Source organism: Gossypium hirsutum, chromosome A06 (genome assembly GCF_007990345.1).
Source record: "Gossypium hirsutum isolate 1008001.06 chromosome A06, Gossypium_hirsutum_v2.1, whole genome shotgun sequence".
Classification (NCBI taxonomy): Eukaryota; Viridiplantae; Streptophyta; class Magnoliopsida; order Malvales; family Malvaceae; genus Gossypium; species Gossypium hirsutum.
In genome coordinates, this window is record NC_053429.1 from 91791253 (window position 1) to 91809408 (window position 18156).

At 35.2% G+C, this 18156-nt stretch overlaps 1 protein-coding gene across 2 annotated transcripts; it reads right to left on the reverse strand.

The window, feature by feature from the left end:
- On the reverse strand, window positions 1–4114 carry LOC107945906 (internal alternative NAD(P)H-ubiquinone oxidoreductase A1, mitochondrial). Of its 2 annotated transcripts, none has more exons than XM_016880068.2 (8): window positions 3869–4114; window positions 2615–3226; window positions 2185–2398; window positions 1883–2043; window positions 1717–1782; window positions 1466–1629; window positions 1063–1357; window positions 1–957 (listed from the first exon to the last, which is right to left on the reverse strand). In XM_016880068.2, exons 2-8 carry the CDS (start codon window positions 3182–3184, stop codon window positions 802–804), a joined length of 1626 nt encoding a protein of 541 aa, XP_016735557.2. In that variant the 5' UTR covers window positions 3185–3226; window positions 3869–4114; the 3' UTR covers window positions 1–801. The 2 variants fall into 2 exon arrangements, with proteins under 2 accessions (XP_016735557.2, XP_016735548.2); XM_016880059.2 differs by having other exon boundaries at window positions 2615–3231; window positions 3869–4113.
- Window positions 4115–18156: the final 14042 nt, after the last annotated feature.

Consider the following 18156-nt stretch of genomic DNA (forward strand, 5'->3'; position numbering starts at 1 on the left):
TTGAAAGCACAATTAAAGTAATGAAGACTAATAGTCAAAAACAACCTACTGAGAAAAAAACAGCAGCACATGACCACAATGTGAATGCAACCCTTCACAAGAACCAAAAGGACAATATAGTCAACCCATAGTCAAACTCTTTCTTGGGGGCATAACTGTAATATTAGTAACAATCAATTCGTTCTTCTCTCTATATAAGCAATGGGCATCCTGCTAATCACACAACACAAACTCGCTCCACAATTAACACACACAAACCACCGTCAAGATTTTCCCCCACTTGCTCTCTGTTTCTGTTTTCTTTTCATCTGTAAGAAGAAGAAATGGGCGGTGCAAGGAGAGAAAGTATCAACAGCGGGAGCCTTTCACCGAGGACCGCCGGACGTCCGATCCCGAGGAGGGGTAAAGTGAAAGTGGCTATCCTGGTTGGAATCGCCCATTCTGTTGCTTCTATTTTTTCTCTAAGTAGTCGCAGGCATCACTTGTCTTAGGTTTACTTCATCCTCCCTAAAAAGAATCCGATTTTGTACGAGAGAGATAGATATGAGCTTTGTGTTTTTTGTTGTCGAGGTTCATGTCTGTTTTGTTCAGCTTTCAGATTAATGAATTTTCACTTGCTTCTTTTTTCAGTTTATCTCAGATTACCTGAATTCATAGACATTGCTTGAATCTATGTTTCCTTTTTCTGGGTATTTTATTAAGTTAATAAAAAAACATAAAAAAATGAAAGATTTATAGCAGCATATAAGATTGAAAATATTAAAAGAGCAGCGGAAGGCAATGACTATGGCATGCCATGCCTCAACCTATCCTGGAATCGTCTCTGCCAAAGACCAGCGTGGTGGCCCAGTTCACTGCCACATAGAACCTGTTCCTCCAACTAACCACACGCGTCAAGTAAGCCGAGCGCCATATCAACCAACTTATGAACCCCGCAAGTGATATGCCTTGCGCGTCCTGCCACCGCACCCACACATGTTTAGAAGATTATATAAAAACTTGTTGAAAATGTTTGGAGAAACATTGCTGGTTTGTCAATGTTTGAAAGGGGTGTTAAATTACCTTAGATTGGCGAAGATCTACAAGGGCCTTGTAACGACCCACAGATGCCATGCTTCCCAGATGCTTATAGACAAAAGGGTCTCCCAGAGACATGTCTTTGACACTAAATGCCTTGCCCCCATCCTCTTTCGCCATCCTGTTAAACACCTCCACCAGGTATTTACCTTGCCTCTCTGCAACCTGAGCTAGAGCTGGAAGGACAGGCTTCCCTGTCTGTTCAAGGAAACCGGCACAATCTCCGAGTGCAAATACATCTTCTACCGAAGGTACACGCAACCATTCATCGATACCAATCCTGCACAGCCCTTTGAAGTTGGGTAAATCTGATCTCAGCAGTTTATACTGGGAGATAAATGCACAGTAAAGTTAATGAAAAGAAAGCAGGTTGTGCTGTTTGTAGTACCTTCCGCCAGGGGATTTGGGAAGATTTAATGATTTAATGAACTGAGAGGGACCAACACCAGTAGACCAGACTAAGAGGCCGTAAGGGACATCAGTTCCATCACTGAGAATAAATTTTTTGGGATGGACTTCTTTCACAACACCTCGCATGAGTTGAACACCCGACTGATGCAAAAGTTTCAAAATGTCACAAATAGTTTCGAGAATTATGAAAAACAAGACCTCTCTAGGACATGAAGGAATTAAAATTACCTTCCTCAAGTGATTTGTTGCATATTGGCGTAGTCCAACATCAAAGGATGACAAAATCTCATTTGCCTGATTAGGATATAGATATTGGAAAAATCAACATCCATATATACAGATAATTACTTAGAGAGAAGTATGGGAAAGAAGTTACTTTGTTGCTCCTATATACCTCTATGAGTGTAACTTTGATGTAATCTTTTACATGACTGTATCTCTCCCGGACATCTCTCATAATGAAATCGCTCAACTCACCACTGAACTCCACTCCTGTTGGGCCACCCCCAATGATAACACAATGCAAGAGGCGTCTCTTTTCTTCTTCTGATATGCCTGCAATGACAAACTCAATTGTAAGAGAATAGTTAAGTTTAGCCACAAGGAATCCTCATAAGGAGTTCGAACCGAGACAGAGAGTCCTCGTGATGGGATTTTTTGGTATGCACAGGCCAAGGATTCAAAGGGATCACTCACCTGGATTTTCAGAGAGCATTAGGTTCAAAAGAAGTTTCTTCCTTATTTCTTGGGCATGATTCACTTCACGAAGGAAATATGCATTTCCCTTCACACCCTTGATACCAAAAGTTAAAGGCTCTGCTCCAGCGGCAATTACAAGCTTGTCATATGCAACTTTAAATTGATAAGGTTCGTGAGGTAGTCCACCATTGCTCATTGTCTCACAATACACCTGATCAACGCATTATGTACTTAGGCTTTTAATAACTTGACAAGCAAAGAACATGGAATCTCATTTTATAATAAGACAATTCACTCTTGCATGTTTTTCTGAACCAATAACAATCATGAGTATATGCATGTTATTGCACAATACTACATACAGAATGATTAGAGAGGAGAATGTAGATACTGTAAAATATAATATTTCTGGCATACATTAACGCACCTCATGTTTGTTAGTGTCAACGCCTATGCAAGAAGCAAGATAGAAGTATGAATTGGGGCTTGTTGCCAATGCAGACTGTATCCGGCTAACAGGCTCGGAAACCGAGCGGAATTCAAGAGTTCCAACACAAGTTGAAGCAAGCAAAGGGGTGAAAACCATGTGGTTTCGAGGTGATATGCAAACAACATCATAGGCTTTGGTGTCAAGCCCATTGAGGAATCGGCATGCTGCCCATCCAGTACCAAGGACAACCACTCTAGGCTTTTCGCCTGGCTTGGTTGCCTCTAGTCCTGGATACCTTGGTTCATCATGTTCCGACTCCGACTCTGTCTCCACTAGTCGGTCAGCTAAAGGAAACTGATAATGTGGGGTTGTCCTTATTCCCCTGCTCCAAAAATTCATGTGATTCAACCCTTTTATGGTGGAAAGGGATGTCAAATTGCTGTGCACATTGATTTTTTCAAGGGAACCGGATAATCTTTCAAAGAAGATATTCCTCTCAGTCGTGTTACTACCAACGACACCACCTGATCTTCTCAAGCCACTCCTGGCAACCCGTGCAAGTGCCATGAACAACTTGTTTTAATCAAATTTCTAGCAATACCTTTATTTCTGCCCTGGAAAAGAAATATATAGTGAAGTAAGGTATACAATTCAAATATAGCAGAAGGGCTGAATTGAGGAGATGAGTTAAATAGAGAAGCTGGGGAGGGCAACCCGTCGATTCGGTTAACAAAAAAACGATTTAACCGACCAACTCTGTATTTTAACAGTAGAACCAGCCCAAACCTATCAGAAAACACCATATATATGAAGAATATTCAATCGATCATTGCCAAGAAAGTTCTGAATTTGCGACAAATGTATCATTAGAAGCAACGACGATTTGTACAAATACGACTAAATGTGAGGGGAGTAGCACAAATTGCATACGACAAAGTAGTAATAAAATGAAGGCATTTCTTTCAAGAATCTTCTTTTGGTTTCTAAGTATCACTAGAGGCAGCCTAATTAATATATTTAAACATACGAGCAACTATCCTACTATACAAGCACAAAGGGTTTTAGAGATGTTATAGTAAAACCCTAGACAGAAACCAAAAATCTTATCAAACATGTAACAGTGAACTGTTAGAAATAAGTATGACCAATGAACAACCATTTACCACAAAATTGCCTAACTGAAAACAAAACAATAGAAGAGAAAGAAACAAAGAACAGTTTTTTTTTAATAAAGAAGATGAAGGACATTACTTTGGAAATATTTGAGGTTTGTCTTCTTGAAGTAGATTCTGGGAGAGGTTTTAAGAGAAAATGTTAATGGCGTTGTTTTCAGAGAACACACACAAAGAATCAAAGCCCAATAAGTATTAATAGTTTTGGTGATGTCGACAGTAAATTTAAAAAAAAAATACTAAAATAAAAGGTAGATGAAGGTGCTGAAAGCTGAAAGCAGCCGACTTGAGGTGCAAGAAAATTGTTGAGCTAAGCTAAACACCCTCTTGAAAGCATGTATATTTATATTGGTGGAGAACAGGAGAAAGAGAAATTAAAAAAAGAGGAAAGCTGCCGTACATTACGTGAGTTGGAAACGGAAAAAGCAAGAATATTACGGAATCTTTTCTGGTTCCTAATTCTTAAACGACATAGTTTGAAAGTATCATGAATTTAGGGTTTGCTTTTAATAATTTAAAATTGATTTGGCAAGGAAAGCAATATGCATAAAATGTTTTTATTTTTATTTTTAAAATTCTATAAATCTGAAATAAATATATTATTTTAAAGTATTTTTCTCCAAGATGAAAGCTAAATAAATGAGGATGGTTTGTAAAATTCATATGATCCAGCTGGCTGTACAGTATAAAAGCAAAGTCCAAGCAATAGTTCTGTGGAATGGTGGCGGCGACTCTTCAAAGTAAGTGTGAAAAAGTCCCCCAGTTTTTTTGGAAAGATGGAAGTTGAACGGCTTTTGATGGACTTAGGTGAAAGTAAACATCGGGTAAATTTGTTATTTTTATTAAAAATTTAATTTATTTCTATTATTAATTAAATAATACATGTGACGTGTTATGGTACAAGAACTAATTTTTAATAGAATGATTAATTTACCTTTTAATCTAGTACATAAAAATTAATTGGTTTATTTTTTGAGTTAAAAAAGAACAAAATATAATTTGACTCACAGTATAAGAATCTCCATAATATTTTTATAAACAAAATAATCAAATACTATACTATAAATGCATTTTTTAATATTCTTGTATATCGATATAGATGTAGTTTGGTATATTACTTTGAGTTTCTTAATTTTTTAAAATATTTTTATATATTATATATACATGTAAATATAATTTAAAAGCATAATATATATAGTTATATGTAAAATAAATTTTAAAATTGCAAATTAAATCCAATAATTATATTTTATTAAACCAATACAAAATTTAAACTACTTAAAATCGATTTATATTGAGAAAAGACGAGTCCCTCCAACACAGTGTTTGGTGTGAAAGAAAGATCCAGTGCAGGTTCCCCCGGTGTCGTGTTTTTGTTGTAAGTGTCAAAGTTTGACAGGCACAAAAGGGTTGTTTCATTGTTTGTCTTGTCTCCCACGTTCTTGCTGTTTTTTCTTTATTGTTTTGGAATGTCGCATTCAATGAATTGAATTTGGCCTTTGGTTTACTACTTTAGTACGAAATTAGGTTTAAGATAAATTACACCGTAACATCATTAAACTAATACTAAATTTATATTTTCATCCCTTTAGTTTAAAATTTAAAAAATAGTTATTAAATAATTTAAAATTTTTTATTGAAGTCATTGAGTTGTTAAAATCGACTTCTCTGCTCGCATTGCTTATATAAATCAAAAGCTCTCATTCCCTTTCTCTTCTACAATTAAGTTTTTTTTTCATGAAACAACTTTAAACATCATGAATTTACAAACAAACACATTAACAACTTTCTTCCTTGGTCTCCAACATTGACCAACAGATTGACTTCGATTTAAGATATGTTCATCTACTTATTGATGTTTACTAATCCATCATACAAATCGTCGAATTGTCGCTTGGAGCTCAAAATTTAAAAAAAAAGAACTTAATCACCAATGAAAGGAAGCCTCCGAAATTGAAGTTTTCATACAAGTGGCTTGAAGGGAAACACCAAGCAACACTCCCTGAAGTTGTCTCTGATCAATTAGTGGAGATAGTGCCTGTAGGAGTTGGCACTAAGACAAGCATGTCAATTCAACTCTCAGCTTTTGATCAAAGGTTTCTACACCATCTTGATGTTGAGGTTTCCTTGCAGGCGAAAGTTATCCAACAACTACAAGCCAATATTTGAATTGTAACACCCCTAACCTATCTTCGTCGCCAGATTAGGGTTACAGAGCATTACCGTACAATCGAGAACATTAAACATCATATCATTCAAATAGGCTAAACATATCATAATTCATCCAATCGCATGCATTTTGTCCCTAAATTGAGCCATCGAGGCCCTAAAAATAGCTAAGAAGCAATTTGAGACTAATTTGGAACAATTTGGAAAGTTTAGGAACAATTTACAAAAATTAGAAACAATGGTCACATGGTCGTGTGGCCAGGCAGTGTAGAATCACCCTAGGCCGTGTAACTTTCAAACAAAGAACACACGACTATGTCCCAGCCTATATCATCACCCGTGTAACTCACTGAGTAGGGTCACATGGCTGAGTCACACGCTTGTGTCTCAGGCTGTGTGAACCCAAAGTTTACCTAAAATCAAACCATTTCATGCATATTAGAAGGTAGTGGCTGAATAGAGACAGGAAGAAGAAAGGAGCAGGCAGCCCCTCTCAGCAACCTGAGGACACTACGCAGCTGGAGTGTGGATTGGACAAGCGAACTCTATTTTCCCGATGTTCTTCCATTATTTCTAATCTGTTCCTTCGTGAATTATAGTGATGAAAATGATGTTTGAGTTGAATGTTATCTGCCAACCTATAAGTTAAATCTCATAGGGTTGGGATTACTTTGATGAAACTTTAACTATCTTTAATGGTTGTAGTATAAATCAGAATTATTTTACTATTTCATTCAATTGTTTTATTCTTTAAAATGTATGTGACCAATCCCTAGACATAGTTGAATGTGCAACATACCCTTAAATTAATCTAAAGTCTGAAAAGGTTAGATTAGTTAGACCGTGGTTGAATGATATGAACAAGTACTTGATAGATACTTGTAGTAGACTCTATATATAGAGCAATGTTCATACAGAAGGAAACAGTGCAGGGTACCATATTAAAGGCCTATAGACACAGGCAAGGTAACTTGAGGTTTTTGCCTTCGAAAGAAGCATGCCACTTTAAAACTCTTCTGAGCAGTAGGTTAAGTATGATTTTACTGAGGCATTGCTGATAGGAAAAGTAGATTATTAGTAATCCCGACCTTCCCACTCAACATCACGTAACCCTTATCTTTTGTCGTAGTATCTTTGGCATTATATCCTTAGTTGTTTATTTGTCAGTTACATATTATTCATATAATCATTTTCATAATTTCCATTATATTTCTACTCTCGTTTGCCATAGCATTTCCAAGTATTCATTAATTCCACATATTGCATATATTATTATTCTTTCTAATTGCCACTGCATACTTACCATAGCTTTACTATAGCATTGATTGCATTTTATTATAATAACTTGACCACTTTAGTGCCTCAATCCGATCCTCGTGGGAACGATATTCACTCATCACTTTATTACTTGATCTGATGTGTATACTTGCACAATTCACATATCATATTCACACGCGATAGGTGGCTAAGGCCATTGAAGCCTAACTTGTTTGATAGACTCGATGGAACAAATTTCTCCACAAGTTGTTCCTCTGTTGTAGTCAATCCTTGGTGTAGAGGATCTTTAGGCCTTTTCCCCTTTTTATTCAAACTTTTTTGTAATTTGTGATTGTTGAAGGGGATAAGAATGACAGAAGAGTTAATTATAAGTTTAGCAAAACATCATAGCTAGAAAAAGAAAAGTCACATAGCTTATTGAATAATAAGTTTATGAAATGTAGTATAATTTGAAAGTCAAGTAATACTATCACATAGCTTTGAGCCATACCAAACATAGCATATATAAATAATAGAAATTTATGATCTCCAATATATACAACTAAAATAAGTTAAATTAGGCCAATTCTCAATTAGATGACAAAACAAATTATATAGTCTTGGTTTCATTGTTTGTCTAATCTCCCACGTTCTCTTGTGATTGTTTTCATTATTTCTAAAAAATACTTTTTGTTTCAATTAAAATCTCATAATTTATTTTTTGCTAAACTTTTTAAGTTTTGATTTTAATTAGTTAAATTTTATAAAAATTATATTGAAAAATTATTTTATCTTGATTCAAAAAATTTAGCTTGCAATGTTTGTGTAAACATGTAAATATTGAGGCTAAATTTGTTGATTCATTTAGAATTAAGATCAAATTGGCCATATATGGTAGTATCGAGGGTTAAATTTATTATTGTACTAATCATAAAGACATTAGTATCGTGATTAATTATCCTTAATTGCTCACTTTACAAATTAACAAAAATTAAATTACTTTGATTTTTAAAAAAAAAAAGGGATTAGAGAGATTTCTTTTTAAAAGAAATGAAATTTATGATGTCTGGCATACAGCTAAATTAAGTTGTTTTAGGCCAATTCTGAATTAGGTAATCAAGAATTGCAAACTTTGTTAGTAAGTCCCACCGTATGTGGATTTGATATTATAAAGGACTTTTTTCAAATTATTTTGATTTATTAGTTTAACAGTTAAGAGATTAATATATAAAAGGCACATCCACTCTTCTTTTTTTTTTTTACAAAAATAGTTTAATGTGAGTTATATTTAAATTTGAAATTTAATTATTACATTTCAATTTTTAACATAATTTAATTTTATATTTTCATACTATTAATTAATCCAAATATTAATATAGTTAAATTTTCAATTAAAATTTTATTTGGTTATATATAATTTGAATATTTTAGGAGTATTGAAGACATATACCTCTTTTAGGTTGCTTTACTTATTTTTTATATTACAAGGCAATAGTCAAATTTCAATTTTTGCCTCTATACTATGCTAAAACTTGGATTAAATTTATACATTTTAATTTTTGACGTAATTTGGTCTTTTTACTCTTATAATGTTATTAATTAGTTTAAATAATTAATATTGTTAATTATTTCAATTACAACGTTGTAGCCATTTTTTTAAGAATATTATTTTAACAAAAAAAAATTGTTCTATCATGATGAGTTCAAATACATATTTTTAAGGGGAAAATTCACCTAAGTATTTTCAACATAATTTTTTAAGTAATAAAGTACAAAAATGGTCACTAAACTATTGATAACATTCTATTTTGATCACTCAACTATTAATTTTTCTAATTTATTAACTAAACTTTTGTCAACAATCTATTAAAATTCAAACAACAACTAATGCTCAGTGACCAAAATATTTGATTTCGAAAATTTTAGTGACTAAATCAGAAAAATTAATAGTTGAGTGACCAAATAAAATGAAGCCAATAGTTTTCTGTACTTTACCCTTTTTTATTATATCACTACTAAGTGTTTTTTTTAATTTTAAAATCGCGCACCATTGAATTTAATTGAATAATTTTAACCAAGGTAATAACTGAATTTGAAAATTTAGTTTTGAAAAGTAGATGAACTAAATTCTTGAAAAATAAAATAAAGAGATAAATTTCAAATTTATGAAGTGCATAGGGACTTAAAATCATATTTTAACCTTTAAATTTTTACTTCATAATTTGATACAAACAAATAATCAACCCATTTCAAAATGTCACGCCAGAGAATTTAATAAAAGAATTTTAGCAATGACAACAATTTGACCTAATTTTTTAAATCCACAAAGTAGAGAATCTAAATCTTTAAAAAACAAAAATAGATTAGAGTATATTTTAACCTTCAAATTTTTACTCCATATTTTAACACAAACAAATAATCAATCTAGCTCAAAGTGTGAGAATTATACTAATAAATATAATGATTGAGTATCATTTTAATTGTAATTCTTGCATAGTTGTAATTTAAAAAAAATAGAATAGAATAAATAGAATTTGTTTTTATTTTATTTAACTTTATTTTATTTTGAAATTACAATTTACAATTATATTTACACTTACAATCAACTATTACAAGTATTAAAATAAATAATTAAATCAACTCAAGTTAACTCACTAGAAAATTTTGGATTTAGATTATACATGGTGAAAATTGAACTTGAGATCTAAAACTTTCAAAATACTCCTATCTATCATTAAACTAAGAATTCATTTATAAGAAATAATTTTTTTAGAAACCCACAAATCGGTTAGACCCATTTCAGTGTAATTTTGATATTTGGACTAAAAAGGTGTGGAAATCAAATCAGAACGAACCACCCAGTTGAACTAATAGTCCAACTTGTTCAATCACTACCAAAAAATTGGAAGAAGATTGAACTGGTACGGAACCAATTAAACCGGTAAAAAATTGGTTGAATTGTTAAAAGATTATTTAAACCGAATTTAAATTAGGTTAGATATTTAATTTTATTTTTAGAATTTATAAAAAAGATATATTTATATTTCAATTATCTTTATTTTTTTTCTTCTTTATTTTTATGAATTTTCTTAAATAGATTTCAACATTTATAATTTGTTTTCAATTGAAAATAGGTGGATTAAAACATTGGTACTACTGAATGCATTTAATTAGGTTCAATTTTTGGTTTATAAATTAAAATAATATAATAATTCAAATAAATATTTTACTTGTATGCTAGTGAAAAAACTTTAAATACTATATAAAGCTAAAATAAAGTTGTTTTAGGGCAGCTCTTACTTGGGTAACCAGACAAATTAGGTAATTAAGTTTGTTTCATTGTTCTTGTAGGCCAGCTCTTAATTGGGTAACCACACAAATTAGGTAATTAAGTTTGTTCATTGTTTTTGTAGTCTCCCACATTCTTATTGTTTTCACCTCTCGAGAAACTACTAAATCACTCTTATATATTTAAAATAATTTATATTTTTATAAATCTACTTTATATTTTTATATTATTATTATCTTTTTACATTTTAATATTACACAAAAGCTTTCACCCAAATTGTTACTATTTTAAATTTTTTAGAATTAATTTTTTACATTGAATTTTCCTTTCACTAATATGATAACATTTTGATGTTTTATCGAAAATAAAAATACCATGATAAACAATTGGAGTGCATTTAATATTTTTAATATGATGTATTTACCTATTTAAATTTCTTAATCACAAATTAAACTATTTTTTCATTTTAAATTAGTATATATTGCATATGTGTTAGTATTATTAGTTTCAAACTATACATTTTTTTTATAATTTTATGTTATTTTTAAACGTATATATAATTTCTAGTACTTACTATGGCTTTTAAATTTGACATATATTTTCGTTGAATCCCACTAAAACCCATCCATGACATATACTGTAACACCCATAACCCGTACTCATCGCCGAAACAAGGTTTCGGAGCATTACCAAAACATTCAAAATATTTTTCCATTAAACTACGTAAATTACTATTCATTTACCAAGATCATCCATAACATCCTTTGATCGGGCCCTCGAGGCCCAATACGAGAATTAGAATCGAATTGGGACTTAATCGGGACCTCTAAGAATTTTTCGCGACTTTTCAAAATTTTTTAAAGGTGTAAGGCTCACATGCCCGTGTGGTCCAAGGGACACGCCCGTGTGACCCTAGAACACGCCCTTGTTGGAGGCCATGTTCGACCCCGTGTAACTCTCTGACTTACACACACGGCCATGCCACACGCTCGTGTGCTAGGCCGTGTGGTTAATTAATTCAATTCAAAATTAGGTGTAGGTTTCACACGACCAAGACACACGCTCGTGTTGCTACACTGTTGAGACACACGCCCTGTCTCTGTCCGTATGCTCGATTCTGAGCATTTTGTTTCTCAAAATTAAGGTGCAGGGGACACACGGCCTAACCACATGCCATTTACCAAGCTATGTGTCACACACGGTCTAGACACACGCCCGTGTGTCTGCCCGTGTGGATAAAATGAAGTCATTTCTAGCTCCATTTCTCACCCAAAGTTTTACCTAAGACCTGCATTTGAAACATACATCCAAAACCAACCAATTCAAGCATTCAAATTGGGCAATCCTTATCATTCAACAAGGCATATCACTACATACATATGTGTTTATAAACTTACCTTGGAATAACTTAGGCATTAGCATCATTTGATCATATATACATAACATATCACATATGAATATAACATCATAACCTACTTAATCATGCCAAAATAAACCATTACTGGCCATTCCAATGGCTAGGTTACAAAATAACATTTTCAAGCCACTATTGGCCAAGTTGTCCTATACATGCCATTATACCAAAATGATTTCTACTAAGTATACCCAAAATGACTAGTTGATAGTGTGACAATGCTCCAATGATCTCCAACCCTTGCGAGCTTCTGAGCACTATAAAATAGGGGAAAAATAAAACGGAGTAAGCATTACATGCTTAGTAAGTTCGTATAATAGAAACTAAACTTACCAATCCCGTTTATTAAATCTAAGCATACAATAACAAGTTTCCCATCCATTTGGCAAAATTGCCTAAATACATACATTCAATCAAATATGTTAGTCACAAAGTTTCCATATACATCAAGTAAGAATAGATGAGCTCATCATGCAATACACTTTCAAGACATTATCATTTCATCTCATAATTCTCATGCCATGTCTAGAGTTAAATGCTTGTTGAATCATTGAATTCTGATGGATGCTCAAGTAGTACACTCGAAGTGTACGATTCAATATTCTGTCAATTCCTTATTCAAGGGTTTCCCCTTAGGGTACTTAACCAAGAAACACTCTCTCGATCCATATATCATATTACAGGATTACCAGTTTAGGCTAAACCCTAATCATAACGTATACTTGAGAGGTATTATATCGGGATTACCCGTCCGGGCTAAATCTTTTCTATAACTAGGTTAATGGTGCTACTCGTCCGAGCTAAATCCCGTCCGCAACAAATGCAAGACCCTATTTGTTTCGGGAAAGCACATACAACATCAAAATTTAACATCCAATCGAGACTTAACCTATAACGCCCAAAAAATTGTTAATTTTGGCTTTTGTAAATTTGACATAAATATCTGTCTGCTTCAGTGGTTATGTGTTCTGAGTGTGTGTGGGAGATCCCAAGTTCAAGCCATGACTTTGGCTAAATTTTGGTATTTTTTTGAATCAAGCCCTATCTCTGGTCAGTAGGCTTTTAATTAATTGTTTGTAAGTATATAACTGAATGAGCCTGCTAGTCTGGTGGTTAAGTTGAGTATTGGATGTTGGAGAAGTTGTGTTCGAATCCCTGCATGAGCAAGAGGGTTGATTTTTGCTCAGTGGACTATAGGAGTTTCAGTTTAGCCGCAATATTGAGGTGGTTGTGAGTAGTGAAGATTGTGGGAGTGAAAGTAGGAGAGAATTCAGGGATTTGTGATTAAAATGTTAGTTCCTGATAATCTTTCTTTCTTTCTTTCTTTTTCAAAATTTTGGTGAGTCTTAAGGAAAAGTCCTGATCTTATCTTCCTTTCATCCCTTCTCCTATATTCGGCTTTTGATCTTCTTTCTTCCATCTTCTCTTTAATTTTGTTTCTTTTTGCTGACTTCCACCGTCACCATCACTAGTTCGATTTTTATCACATGTTTCGGTAAATAGGTTCTCGTAGTTTATAAGTTGTGAATATTAAGTTTTTGACTAGGGTTATTGTCGCTTTGCCAGTAGCATATTGCGAGGATCAAGGTTCTCCTCGTGATGTTTCGTGATCGACTGATTTAAGGTGGTTGGGGTAAGTTTCGTCGCTTTAAGGATGAGTATCTTGATTTGGGTTCGGTTTTAATTCAATTTTGAAGTGTTTAATTCAGTGCTTTATTGGTCGATTATAGGTTCTGGAGTGCTCGGAGGTGTTTTTACATCGAAATCTTACCAAGTGTGTACCCGAAAATGCAAAAAACAAGGTTTTGGTGAAAGTCAAAAACCTCACCGTCAATGTCACAAGGGCGTTTAGTCGCCCTTGTGGTAGGCCGTATGCCATAACACGGGCATATGATCAACAAGGCTAGGCCGTGCGCAGAAGACACGACCGTGTGATGGCCAGGTAGGTCGTGTGCGACACACGGGCTAAACTGATTTGGGCCGTGTAGGTCACACGGGCTTGTGGACCCACACGAGTAGTCCACACGGATATGTGGAAATTTGGGTCAGGCTGTGTGATCCACACAGGCCAAGACCAATCTGGGCGTGTGGGCCACATAGGCAAGCCACATAGGTATGTGAGCCCATTTATCTGAAATGATTCCCAGGGTTGCACGGTCGCCCAAGTCGACTGTGAACCTATTGTAGAGTCGATAAGTGTTATCGAGACCCTTGAATGTATGATCTGAGCGTATGTGATGTATGATAAATTATGCATGATTACTGATATATATATGTTTACGTATGACTAATGGTTGCCTAACAATATGACATATTGTATGTTGCATTATTTTGGGTAGGGATGATGATATATTGGAGGAAGTGTACTGAAAGGCTTTAAATCTATTATCTGGTAGCTTAGTTGCAATATATTGATTATGTGCCGCATTTGGTACTACTTGGAGTGTAGGAATGGGTGGGTGATTTAAACCCCACATAGAGTGTAGGGATGGACAGAGATAGTGTGTAGAGGCTGGTTGGGTAGGACTATATATCTGATACTGTGACTGTGATGGGCTTAGGCCCTAATGCATATCTGATACTGAAACTGAAATGGGCTAAGGCCCGAACTGCTACTGAAACTGTAATTGGCTTAGGCCTCAGACTGGATTTGACTGTTTACTGCTAATTAACTGTGTACATGTTTTTTGTGGGGATTACACATTGAGTTTACGTAAACTCATCCCTTCTGTTTAATGTGTACAGGTAATCCCCAGACTTAGACTGATTGGTGGAGCAAAGAACTCAACGGTGACCATATGGGTTATTTTGAAACTGCTTTACATTTCTTTATGGTTTATTTTCTATTTCTGTTGAGGTATTTGGTTGTAAATTTGGGACTTTCAGACTATTTGCTTTTATTTCAAATTTAGATTATTTTAATGGTTTTTTTAACTGCCAAACTCAACATATACTTGGTTTTATTAAAAATAACAATTTTACTAAACGCAAATATTTTTCCTCAAATGTCACGATTTTAAAAGCTCTGCTACAGAAAATATTTTTAAACGATTCAATAACAAGGAAATAAATTTGAAATGGACGAGATAATTAGTAGCTAATCAACGGTTATGTTTTAACTTGATAAATACGATTTCAATTTCCATTCTATATGACATCACCAGATTCGACCATACGTCTAGACTAGATTTGGGGTGTTACATTTAGTGGTATCAGAGTCAGGTTACAAAATTCGACTGTAGATTTGGGTTTTAAACCTTGGTTTTTAAGAATTGATTCCAAATGATTTGAAATGTTTTGACTAATAATGTGGTACACCGAGTCACCGGTGCCAATCCCGTAAGTATTCTGAAACTGTGATAAGTTTAAATTGAAAATATTGTGGAAAGTATATTCAAAAACCACTGTAGGTAGTAAACTGAGTCTGTAGCAAAACTGATAGAGATTGCGGTTTGCAAAAATCACTCTAAATTACTAAAACTGTTTGCATAAAACATTTGTTAATAAATACTGAAACTGTAACTGATTCATAAAATTCGTAATACAGATAAAACTGACTAAAACAAGAGCACATGAGGTATCCACGGACGAGGTACCAGAGGTTGAGGTAGAGGTCGTAGAGGGGCTCAAGCTAAATCTTCTTCACTGGGTAGTATGCCAAATTTAGACATAAGTGAGAAGCCAATGTTGCCTGCTATTGAGACTGGTCTCAAGATCACATGGCTGGGGACAACGCATTGTCTCAGGCCATGTTAAGGATATTAGAGAGGGTCGTTGGGCCTAATATTGGATCTGAGGGCTATGGGTCGGTTACGGAACGACTCCGGTCTAATAGAGCTAAACTTTTTAGGAGTGTCACTGAAGTTGCCCCTAATGTGGCCAAGTAATGGATTGAGGTTACGGATCGGATTATAGATGACTTGGATTGCACCCCTGAGTAGAAATTAAAGGTGTGTCCGCTTTGAGGATGACCTCAGAGATAATTTGAGAATTCTGATAGCTCAGCAGATGGAGCGTAATTTTTCTGTTCTAGTCAAGAAGGCGAAGATCACCAAGGATGTTAAGGGTGTTGAGCGTCAAAACAAAGATATAGAGAGAGGTATGAACAAGAGGGATTCAGAGCCCTTGTGCAGAAGCCTTAGAAAAAGGTCTGATCTGATAGGCCAGTTAGAGTTGAGCCCCCTGTTACTGTTACTAGACTGCAGCCATGTGTCGATTGTGGTAGACGCCATCAATGGGAGCGTTGGAGGAGGACTGGAGCGTGTCAAAAGTATGGATTATGGGATCATCACATTGGGGAGTGCCCGTTGAGGGCCGATCAGATGCAAGTTTAGGGTACTGGTACTGCACAACCATAGAGTGTAGCACAGCAGCCAACGAGAGGCCGTGGTCAGGCTAGGGGTGGTAACGGTATAGGCTGTAGACAGAGAGCGCCGGACAGAGGTGCTGGACAGACTGAGGCGAGCCAGCCTGCTATTTTTTAAGCTATTAGTCACCGAGAGGATAGAGGTGCTCTAGACGTTATCACTGATACGTTATTTATTTTTAATGTGCTATATCTTGCATTGATAGACATAGGGTCCACTCACTCATACATAGCTAGCAACATATTTGAAAAGTTGGGGATTTTGGTTGAGAGCACTACGAGTGAGGTTACTATACTGAGCCCGTTGGGACAGTCTATGAGGATTAATAAGCTATTCAGAGATGTACCATTAGAAGTTCAAGGGGCAATCTACTTGGGTGACTTAATAGAGCTTCTGTTTGGGGAGTTCGACCTGATTCTAGGTATGGACTGGTTGGTCAAGGACCGTGCCAATCTGGACTGTATGACTAAGAGGGTCGTCTTGAGAAATAGGGAGGATAATGAGGTAGTTGTGATTGGAGAGCATCGAGATTATCTGTCGAATGTGATTTCTGCACTAATGGCTAAAAAATTGGTTTGCAAGGGATGTGATGTGTACTTGGCATACGTAAATGTTTCTGCTTCTGGGGACTCTACTGTAAAGGATATCCGCACTGTAAGGAAATTCCAGACATCTTTCCTAAGTAGCTACCAGGTTTACCTCCGAATCGGGAAGTGGAGTTTGGGATTTAGCTTTTCCTTGGTACAGCTCCAGTGTCTATCGCTCCTCATCGAATGAGCGTACAGATCTTAAGGCTTAGATTCAAGAGTTTTTGGATTGTAGGTTCATCTGCCCTAGTGTGTCTCCGTGGAGAGCACCGATACTGTTTGTTAAGAAGAAGGATGGATCCATGAGGATGTGTATTGACTATCGACAACTAAATAAGCTGACCATTAAGAATAAGTATCCGTTACCGAGGATCGATAATTTGTTTGACCAGTTTCGAGGAGTTTTGGTATTCTCTAAGATTGATCTCTGGTCTGAGTACCATCAGTTGAGGTTTAAGGAGGTTGACGTACATAAGACAACATTTATAACTTGTTATGGTCACTACGAGTTCTTAGTGATACTATTTGGACTGACTAATGCACTGGTATCTTTTATGAACTTGATGAACCTAGTGTTTTAGCCCTAGCTGGATCAGTTTGTAGTGGTGTTCATCGACGACATATTGGTTTATTCTAAGACTGAGGATGAGCATGATGAGCACCTTAGAGTGGTTTTTCAAATTTTGAGAGAAAAACAGCTCTATGCTAAGTTCAATAAGTGCGAGTTCTGATTACGTGAAGTAACATTTCTAGGCCATGTGCCGTCTACTGAGGGCATTCAAGTCGATCCTCGAAAGATTAAAGCTGTACTGGATTGGAAACAGCCTAAGAATGTGTTCGAGATCTGTAGTTTTCTAGGACTGGCGGGTTAGTATCTTCGGTTTGTAGAAGGCTTCTCATTGATTGCAACCCTCTTAACTAAGCTTCTATGTAAGAGTGTTCTGTTTGTCGTGACTGATGTGCAGTAAGGGAGCTTCTAGAAGCTCAAGACTGTACTGACTGAGGCTCCTATTATAATATAGCCTAAGCTTGGAAAGAAGTTCACGGTTTATAGCGATGTTTCACATCTCAGTTTGGGATTTGTGTTGATGCAGGATGATAAGGTTATGGCATATGCGTCTAGCCAACTCAAGACACATAAGTCTAACTATCCGACGTATGATTTGGAATTGGCCGTCGTGGTTTTTGCTCTAAAGATTTGGAGGCACTATCTGTACGGTGAGAAGTGTATCATCTACACTGATCACAAAAGCCTTAAGTACCTCCTGACTCAGAAGGAGTTGA

Coding starts and splice junctions, on each gene's coding strand:
- LOC107945906 (XM_016880068.2), bottom strand. CDS start 3,184: ATGGCACTTGCACGGGTTGCCAGGAGTGGCTTGAGAAGATCAGGTGGT. Junction 2,044..2,184: donor AATGCTCTCTGAAAATCCAG/GTGAGTGATCCC, acceptor TTGTCATTGCAG/GCATATCAGAAGAAGAAAAG. Junction 1,783..1,882: donor TCAAAGTTACACTCATAGAG/GTATATAGGAGC, acceptor TATCCTAATCAG/GCAAATGAGATTTTGTCATC.